General features: G+C 49.3%; 1 protein-coding gene across 3 annotated transcripts in view; it reads right to left on the minus strand.

The window, feature by feature from the left end:
* Positions 1-10327, minus strand: part of GAS7 (growth arrest specific 7) — an 88237-nt gene extending 77910 nt beyond the window's left edge. For 2 of the 3 annotated variants that reach the window (XM_032129406.1, XM_032129403.1), the window contains exon 1: positions 10087-10327. In XM_032129406.1, coding sequence (XP_031985297.1) covers positions 10087-10269 — 183 coding nt within the window. In that variant the 5' untranslated portion in view covers positions 10270-10327. The remainder of the gene's footprint in view (positions 1-10086) is intronic. The other variant, XM_032129405.1, reaches the window with a different exon arrangement.
* Between the last annotated feature and the right edge of the window lie 74 nt (positions 10328-10401).

The following is a 10401-nucleotide window of genomic DNA, read 5'->3' on the forward strand; positions in this document are numbered from 1 at the left end:
GATAAACCAGAAGGCAAAGAGCAGAAGCAAAAAGGGTGACTCTTTCTCAAATCAAAGGTGAGCCACAAAGGTCTGGTTATGTGTCTGAGGAGTGATGATGCCAGTCGCTCCTCAGACAGCTCAGGAAAAGTGAGAAATGTGTTGTAAATATGGTCAAGTTATACACAATTGTTTACATGAGCTCTGGTAAGTCTCCAAAGAACAGGCAACAACACAGGAAACAAAATACACTAGGAATAAATGCAAAGTATTACATATGGAGGTAATAATCGGAATCCTATTGTACTTCTCATGTCCCAAACAATGTCAAGCGCAAAGATCCTTGTTCCTTCCCTCAGCCTTTCACAAAAGCTGGTCTTTTAGCAGCCCAGGGAGCTGCTTCATGTTAACCCCTTCCATGCTCCCCATTCCACTGCTGCATTTTTCTCACGCAGTCTCAGAGCTGCTTGGCCTGTCCCTGGCTGAAGGGCTGTGAGAGGGTGAACAGGAGCCACAAACAGTGCTGAACTGCCAGGAAGGACACTGCAGGTGCAGTAAAAAAATGACATTTGACCCTCAGCTGACAGATGTCAAGGAAGCTTTTAACGTGATTCCAAGTAAAACATAGGGGCAAGTTTGGGAAGACCAAATGAACGGCTTGAGACTTCTAATTTTGTGCCTCTGATCCCTCCCCACTTTCACACCTTTCTCCCTTTTACCCACTGCTGGACTTGCTGAGAGTGAAAGAGCATTTCAAAGATGAAAATTCAGTACTTATGGGACAGCCTGATTATTCCAGACTTCATTTCCAGCCCAGATGAGCTCCTGCTTTCTCTCTCTCTAGTGATGGGCTAGAGCCTTGCAGCTTGCCCCTGCCTTGGCAACGCTGGGCAGGGCAGATCCTCTGCAGCTTTCATGTCAGCTGCGTCCCTTCTTTGCTGAAAATCATGGAATATCTCATTGGAGCACTCTGTAAAATACCACACACCTTCCTTATCTGATCCATTTTATGATACAAATCCCCAGGTGTTCCCAAGACTTATTACTTCTAACTACCTGTTATTGAGGGCTTTTTCCACTGTGCAAAGAGAGGCACAGAACGGATGGATACGGGTGTATGAAGGGATAGCCAGCAAAGGAGTTAAAGTTGCAATGATTTTGTTCCTGGAGACTGCGGCAGCAGAGGCCATTCCAAGTGCCACAGAGCTGGGAAAGCCCTGAGAGATCTGTGCAGTAAACAAACTCAGTGCTCAAACAAACACTGGAAGACCACAGTGCTTTTGCTGCCAGCATCACAGTGGGAATATCTGCGGCTCAAGAACAGCCTGCACGGTCTACTCTTACCAAGCATGAATGTAGGAAAAATGCCAGACAGGTCTCAAACGATGTCAAAGGAAGATTTTCAACCTTTGCATCTGCACCTGTTGAGGAGCTCAAGGATTAGTGACCAAAGTCATCTGTCAGTCAGCCTAAATTAACTCCAAAGTGCCTCATGCTGATGACTGAGTACTGAGGGGACTGCTCACAAATGCTGACAAAAGTGTGTGTTAAAAGATGCTGGCCTGTTCCGCTGCCAGATATACTCTACAAAATGCAGAGTGGCAGCTCCTGAGTAACCCATGGCACCCCTTTCTGGAATGTGCCAGCAAACAAGCAAACCACAGATGTACTAGGCTAGTACAAAAGCTATTTTGATAGCGTGATGTGGAAAACTGGATTACTAGTACAAGCAAAAAGCTTTCTCTGCTGTTCCATATGCCTGTAAAAGGATTGCTTCCCAGGGCAGTCACCACTGCAGGTACAGAGAAGGTACCAGGGCAGGGAGGGTGCTGTTAGGGAGTCTGTATCCCAGGAAATGTACACAGCCTGCTCTCCCTTCTCAAGCACAAGTGCACTTGTGGCAGATATGGCAGGTATGCAAGGGGCTCTCCCATGCCTAACCCCGTGTTGCAGGGACTCAGCCTGCTCACCTGCTCTGCAGGTACAGTGCAAACCCGTCAACAGCCCTGCCACATACCAACTCTGTGCAGCAGGTCCTCTCAACAGGTAATGTTTTACACAGTGGCGTGACATAAAAAATTCCAAATACGCTAAAGCATATTTATATTTTTCAAGACAAACACCAGTTGAAGCACACTGCTCTTGAAAAACAGTGGCTGAGCAAACTGTTGGCCCTGGTTTCACGCTGTTCTGCATACTCAAGGGCTCATACCAATAGAAGGGAATGTGACATGTAATTAAATATGGCAAATGACACTTTGAAGTGACATGAACTGATGACAGTGTGCAAAGCACAGCGTGGGGACCACCAATTCCATTGTGCTGCTTTCAGGTTTCCCCAGGTCCTCTGTCCCTGTCTGCAAGCGCAGAGCTGTGGAGGTTACTGGAAATGAGCACACAGGGAGCAGCCACTGCACTCCAGTCCCAGCTTCTGGGAGGCTTCCAGCAAACCTGCCATGTGTGCACAGATTTAATCTAGTTAGTTAAATGACTGGTTAATTCTACCTGGTCATTTATTATCCCACAAGTAAAAGTGCAAGAAGTAGAAAAAACCAAATCCCATTGAAGCTGCCAGAATTTTCTGGTCTTGATTACGGAGCCAAATTTTCCATTTTGCACACCAAAGTAAAGCTTCTTTGTTTTTAGAAAATAAGTATGTGGCATCTTCTCATTATTCCTGCTGTGTCTTTTTAAACTACACTCAGTATAAAGTGCTGTGTAGTGCATTAAGCACCGGTGTATGTGGCACAACACTCAAGGCACTGAAGGTGCATTTTGCACCCAAGCTGGAAAGTGAGACTTGAGTTCCCCATGTTTACTGCTGCAGAAATCAGTCTTGTATTTTTCTACAGGACACGTGCCCCATTCAGAGCACAGAATGAGCTGGAAATTCTTTAGGGAACTAAGCAATCTTCAAGTGAGTCTTTAAATGATCCACATTTTTCATGGTTACTCTATATCCACCCTTACCGTGCAGGTGCACAGCAACTCATTTAATCTTTCACATCTAGGAGGCAGATGTCTGCAGGGAGACTGTTTTGAGACTCTCTCTGTAATCCACAGGCCATAAGAGATACTCCTCTTTAAACCTTCCATGGCACTTTTTAATCTTTTAGTTAAGCATAAAGGAAACACATCTGTCCTATGCAATTTTTGTAAGGCCAACAGTGCGACTGTTCTCACCTACTACAGAAGCAGCACCTATGAGCCCAGCTTCTGCAACACCCCAACTTGTGCAGGGGATGGAACAGCTCACAAAAAATGCCACAGTAAGACCCTTCCCTTCAAAATTTTGCTTATTTACGGCACTATTCAGCTTTTACATTTCATCTGTAACTTCAACAGTGCGAGACAATCACCAGAGGGATAACAGATATCACTCTCACAGGAGAGGGATTGTGAACTGCAGCATCACATCCTCTTCACATTCTCCTGGGGCTTTAAATTCCCTCAGAACCTTCATTAAAGAGTGATTTTCTGGCAGCAAAACATAATTTCCTCACCCTTTTATATTTGATTTCATTCACCATTTGCCAGAAATATCAGTGGTCAGATGATCACAAGTTTCAACTCTAAAAAATACAGTTACAGAAAGTCAGAGATAGAAAAAAGACACTGTGAAACTTAAACCTCAAGGCAATACTGCAGGATTCTCATTGTCACTCCTCTCATGAATACCTCACTTTGGACAACAGTTTGCTGTTGAATCCTGCAGAGCAGACCAGCCTCAGTGCCTGTGAGCACTGAACTTTGAAAACTTCACCTTTTCCCTGAGACCATGCACAGACATTTTCTCTGCACCAAAAGAACAAAAACCAACCTTCTACACCTGAGGAAATGCCATACCCACTTCAGCTCTGGTTGCTGCCCCAGCAACACCTCCCAGGGGCAGCAGAATGGCCAGAACACTCAGGATGGTGTCACAAGCAGCCCTGGGCAGGAGATAAGAATACTAGTCCCAGCCTGGCAGTGATGCCATCCACTCTTTGGGTTCAGCACCCACAGCCTTATCACACCAAATTAAAGACCAGGTTCTTCCTCATCACCCAAGACTACAGATTGGAGCATTACTTGCTCCACAGAATATCCTTAGAAAAAAAGCAGTGGCAGCAGTCACATCTATACCCGACATCCTCACACATCCCCTCGGTTCTTGTGGCTCTTCATGAATTTTATGTTAAGCTGATTTCTGTGTGGGGAGATGGAGGAACGAGAGAGAGTGAGATAACAAACTCCAAGGATGTAGAAGAACCTTCTGAGAAAGCAAAGCACCACTGCTGTGTGCAGGAGATACGAACACCACGTACAAACAGCTCAGGGCTCAGGCACACACACAGCCACCCAGGTGCATACACAACCTTACTCTCCTTTGTGCATCAGGAAAAGCTCTGTACCAACACATCCTCTCTCCTAGGATATCATTTCTACATATCACACACATCATACAGCTCCCACGATGGCAGAGAGCAGTTTGGCACAGAAATCCTCTACACATTCTGTGCTGTTACAAAATAAATAAAAGGCATTTTAATTTCTGTATACTCCTTCCATCCTTTCTCTTTACGACTCCCCAGGCACCACGAAGGAAGCAGTCTGTGCCGTGCCACGCCATGCCATGCCATGCCATGCCATGCCATGCCATGCCATGCCATGCCTCCTGCAGCTGGATGTGCAACAACCTCCAGGCTCAGCTGTTTGCACATCTCCATGTCCACGTGGCAGCTGCCCCAGGTTGGGTTAGGTGAGGTGAGTTACCCACTGAGTATTTCACAACAGTGGAAGCAATGAACCATCTGTCCCACACTTGCAGGTGAAGCCTGCACCAGGGAGAAGCACACCATTCCTTCCTTCCTAAGTGCCTCACAGTTCTGGTAAATCAAGCTGTGGAGAGTGCAGATAAGATCAGTGGCAGCTCGAAGTCCTACTCAGTCCAGCCCGCTCAGTCAGATTCCAGAGCCACCTCCATCCATTCTGGAAGCACACGCTGTGCTTCATACAGAGACTTACATCTGTGGGATGACTGAAGCTATAAAAAGTGCTGACAATTTCCAGCAAATTTGCATATGTTGCTGCTGCTGCTGCTTATATAAGTGATTTCTAGTTAACTACAAATACAAAAATCAAGGCCCAAAATAGATTTCAAAAGAAACCACTTGCAAATGTGACTGAATGACACATCTCTCCAGCCCTCCCAAAATCACTTGTCTAGAAAAACCAGACGCAACAGAGATTTCTCCAGAGGGTCCCATGCAAAGCACCTCCTGGAATACATACCCCTGAGGTCTAACACCATCCCACTTTCTCAACATCTGTGTGCCATAAAGGTTGTCACAAACTGGAGCACCTGAGCCTCGTGCCAGGTTGCTCTTACGTCTGGAGCTGTACAGATCTTTCTACAGACATCATCATCCCAAGCATCCCTGATGCAGTTGGGGGGAGGAGGCAGCCAGCCTCGGGATAAGAAACATGAGCTGTTGAGAAATCCCTCGGTGTATCACACACCACATTCCATTGGCTCTATAGCTGTGTACACCACCTCCTCACCTGCATCTGCACAGATTCCCTCTTGCTCCAGGCTGGGAAGGCCAATTGCTTAACCTGGGGCTGTGACAGTCTGGTACCGAGGGGCCCTGGAGGGCTCTGCTCAATGGCCAAAAGGTCAGGCAAAAATATAAAGCACACAGGAGGGAGGGAAGCATCAGAAAATCCCTGACTTTCAGGTCTCATGCCTGCCATAGCTATTAATCACCAAAGGAGGGGTGAGGGTTGAAGCTGATGGTATCTACTCAATAGGATATGGATACCAAGCAACAACATCCTCCTTCCCCAAGCCCTTCGGCTTGCAGAAGGGTGCTGCTTGCTCATAGACCAAGCTCAGCCAAAGCAAAACCACATGAATCTGACAGCAGTCTTCAGGATTCCTCTGGTGTCCATGGATTCCCATGCTCAGGAAATATTGCTTAAGAACTATTTCTCCATTAACCTACTATCTACAACAGTGTAAGAAATTGTACTTGGTTTTCCAACATAAGGAAGACAAGGACGCGCTGGAGAGAGTCCAGCAACGGGCCACGAGGATGATTAAGGGACTGGAGCATCTGTCATACAAAGAACGGCTGAAAGAACTGGGACTGTTTAGCATCAAGACAAGAAGGCTTGAGAGGGATGTTATCAATGTGAATAAAAATCTGGGGGGGTGGGACAGTAAAAAAAGCATAGATTGACTGTTCTCAGTGATACTCAGTGCAAGGATGAGATACAATGGGCCCAAACTAAAACACGGAAAATCCCTTCAAAGGGACACAAATTCCTTTAATGGACACAACAAAAAACTGTGAGGGCAGTTAAACACTGGAATACATTGTCTAGAGCAGTTGTGGTGTCCACCCTTGCACACATTCAAAACCTGACAGAGCCAGGCAAACCAGACTAGCTGATCTCCAAAGGTCCCTTCCAACCCAGTGGTTCTGTGAATAAGACCACAGCAGCCTCCTCAGCTGCTCCCAACCAGCCCAGCCTCAGGGAATCCATCTGGAACCCCACCACGAAGCCGATACCCTCCCTTTCTCCCTTTGCTCTCTGCTCTTCATAGTGTTTTTTGCTCTATGACAGCAGTATCCTCTCCAGAGCTCACAGAGACGTGTCGTTTCTGGCTTGTCCCCACCATGAGCTCCTCCAGTCCTCCTCCAGTTCTCATTGCTTCCATCACTGCCTTGAGCAGGAACCTTCAGCCATCACTGCTTACCTCTAACCCTCCACTGTGTGCTTGCAGCAGGAAACAAAGCATGCCAAATGTCTTTATGTCTTTACCTCTTGTGTCTCTCTTGCCCCACATTTACCACAGTTTTGGTCCTTTCCTTGACTGTGATGAATGAATTGAAAACACATTTTTGCTTCAACTGTCAGGAACCAGCACACCACAGACTGGTTGCTCAACCACCGCTCAAGGGTGGGAGAGCTTCTCCTCTCTGCTGTTCTTCACACCTTTCTCACTTCCCTCTTTGAGCTCAGGACCAAAACTCAGCACAGACTTTCGAACCAGTGCTGTCAGAGGAGATCCCAGTGTTGGTAAATGTGAAGAGAATGAGAAAATCCAGCCTTCCTGTCTAAACATGGGGCAGGCTTCAAGCCACAAAGGCTTCAGAAGAAGGCCACCTCCTTCTCGCAGCTCCGAGCCACCCGACAGACTTTGCTGAGAGAAGAAATGGTGTGTGCTGTGGAGGGCAAATGCTGCCAGGCCTGGCATGCCTCGGGTGATGCCATGAGCCATCTTCAGTCACTGCTGTGGCAGAAAATGCAGCCAGATCTCCTTCAGGCTCCAGAGAGAGCACAAGCAGTTGCTGGGGTCAACTGGGCACAGGGAAACAAGGGCAGGACAGCGGGAGAGGGTAACATCTTCCTCTTTAAACAACAGTGTGTGGTCAAGTTCAGCTGAGGACAGAGCACTGAACCTTACTGAGAGCTGCAGGGCCAGGGCCGCCCAAAGCCCATGGAAGGCCTGGCTGGTACAGAAAGGAGACTCATGTCCATGGCCCCACCTGGACACGCACTGTGACCACCTCCCTGATATCAGCTCAGATGTCAGTGTAGCTGGGCAGGGACTTGGATCAGAGAACAGGGAAGGAGAGTATCTCTGTTGTGGTATCTTTCAGTTAGATCAGGTCCCTGAGCAAGCTGCTTACCTGCACACAAGGGACAAGCTACCTAGAGAGAAGGGAAAGGCTCCCTGAACAGAGCCATGAGAGACAGACACACACAGAGCTTCCTTCTCACACATCTACCGTGATGTGTGCCAAGAACTTGTGATCCCATGGATTTGGTTAATTAGCTCTCATTTGACATATTTTTTAACTCTGGCTCATAGTCCTTATTAGGTACCATCTCTGGAGAAAAGGAAAAAACATGCCAGAGCGAACACACGCAGCCCTTGCCATTTTTCTTGCCTTCTTTCTGAAGGTTTGCCCAAGAGAGGGCAAAGGGGGCCAGGCGGTGTGGACAAGCAGTCTTCATCAAAGCTGTCAGTGGTACATGAGCCAAGGGTCAGAAAGGCACATCTGTGGGGCTGTGGGCAGTGATCCAAACACAGTGGAACTTCCTCAGACTTAAAGGAGAGTTTCTGAGAAGGAGATGACAGGAAAGCGAAGTTACGGTATTTTGAAGCAATTCCCCACTGCCTTTGCTGAGCAGAATCTTTCACATCTCATGACACATTTTTCCTCAAACGACTCCTAAATTCCTAGATATGTAAACATTTAGCAATTTGTGAAACCACAAACATTCACACATCTCAATAAAAGATCTTGTAGGTGACAAAACTGACAAACAATAGGACTCCAACATTCTAAAACTAACAGAAGAAATCCCAAGTGTGTCAGTTTCACAGGAAAGTCTGTGGCCTCACTCTTGTAGCACTACATGGGCAACTCTTGCTTTGACTTTCCTGTCTTTCCAGGTAAAAATAAGAAACAGGAGGTCAATGGAAACATCATAGATTTTTAAAATTTATTTGGACAAGAGAAACGAAAAGGCAGCACCAGATCTGTGGGCAAAATGTCCTTTTGCACAGAATCTTTGGCTCACAGAACACTGCTCTACATGCAGCTGGTGGACAAGTTTTGCTCAGGACTCTGCTTCCTGCCTCTCTGGGTTCCCTGGAGGGTGTGCATGGAAAACCTGGGATGGGCATTGCCTGCCTTGCACATAAGCAAAGCAGGCTGGCTGATTCCCCTTAGGGTGGAGGAAAAACAGAGGCTGACCTGAGCAACAGGCTGCGAATGGCTGCAGCCCAGTCACGGCAGGGAGATGCTCTCAGGGACCATTGCCATGCCCACAGCCTCAGTGTAAGCTCCAAATGAGAACAGGGCATGGCCAGTGAGGAGAAGACTGATGGGGTCATGGCAAGTTCTTGCTTTAGTGCACAAGATGTTTCAGAATTCACATGCAGAGATTGTGAAGGCTCTCTTCATGGACATATTTTTTACTCTCACATTGTGTCTTGTTTGCACGGACTGGAAGCAATAAACACATTCAGGCACAAGCAGTCCCAAGGTGGGAATCCAACTGTCACCCCAGCTGTCAGGGCCCTGAAAATGATTGAAGCTGACAGAACTTCTCAGCATCCTGACAGAAGGTCCATGGCCTTTGGGTCTGCACAACCAGCCTTAACCCTGCTGGGGCTCCCTGAGCCATGGCACAGGTATGGCAGCGAGGTGTCTGCAGCTAGCTGGGGAGCTGCTGCAAGAAGGAGAAGGCTCCAGGGAGAACTCAAGAGAATCATCCAGTACCCACAGGTACTGGAGAGGGACTTTGGACAGGGGCATGGAGTGACAGGACAAGGGGGAATGGCTTCAAGCTGAAGAAGGGCAGATTTACATTAGGTATTAGGAAAAAACTCTCCTTTGTGAGGGTGGTGAGGTCCTGGCACAGGATGCCCAGAAAACTTGTGGCTTCTCCATCCCTGGAAGTGTCCAAGATCAGGTTGAATGGGACTTGGAGCAACCTGGTCTAGTGGAAGATGTCCCTGCTCATGGCAGAATGGGTGTAATGGGATGATCTTTAAGGTCCCTTCCAACCCAAACTATTCTGTGATTCCATGATTCTGTACCTGAACTACCTCGTCCACAACATAAAGCCATGACACGTTCAGGGAAAGGAAATGACAGGGAGTGGGAGGGGGTGAGGGAGAGAGGATGGAGCGGAACTTGCCCAGCATCTGGCCCTCGTGAGTGACTGACAGGGGCTGCATCACCGCAGACACTGACTTCTGCTGCTGTTCAGCGACTGTGAAAACCCAAGCGTCCGGAGCAGTCCGCAGCTCGTCACGCACCTGAGCTCTGCCGCTCCATGGTTACAACTACAAGCACCAAAGGCTCTGGCTGCCGGGGCGAGGCAGGGCAAGCGGATTCCTACAGCACCCGGCAGCCTCAGCCCGGGGCGCCGGGGCATTGCCCGGGGCAGGGGCACAGCGATGCCGAGGGGGGTCCCCACCAGCAGCGCCGCGATGGCCCCGTGTCCCCCCCGGGACCGCCGGTGCCCCCGCGGGACATCCCCGGGCCGGCCCCTCCCGCCCCCCGCTCGGCGCGGCCCCGGCCCCGGCCCCGGTCCTACCTCCAGCAGCTGGACGTAGCTGGCCGGGAACCAGCCGCGCAGCCCGTCCTCCTTCTGCCCTTCCCACCAGCCGCCGTCTGGCACCTGCAGCACCGTGATCAGCTCTCCCGCCGCGAAGCGCAGCCCCTGCCGGTGCCGCTCCCCGGAGAAGGGGTACAACGCCTGGCAGCGGGTCCCCGACATCCCTCCTGGCCGCAGCCGCCACCGCTCCGCGCTCGCCCCGCTGCGCTGAGGGGGCCCCGCTCCGGGCCGGGGCCGCGGCGGGCGCCAGGGGCGGGCAGCGCGGGCAGCGGGAGCCGAGCAGCCCCGGCGCCG

The sequence above is a fragment of the Corvus moneduloides genome, chromosome 19, assembly GCF_009650955.1.
Source record: "Corvus moneduloides isolate bCorMon1 chromosome 19, bCorMon1.pri, whole genome shotgun sequence".
In the NCBI taxonomy this organism is placed as follows: Eukaryota; Metazoa; Chordata; class Aves; order Passeriformes; family Corvidae; genus Corvus; species Corvus moneduloides.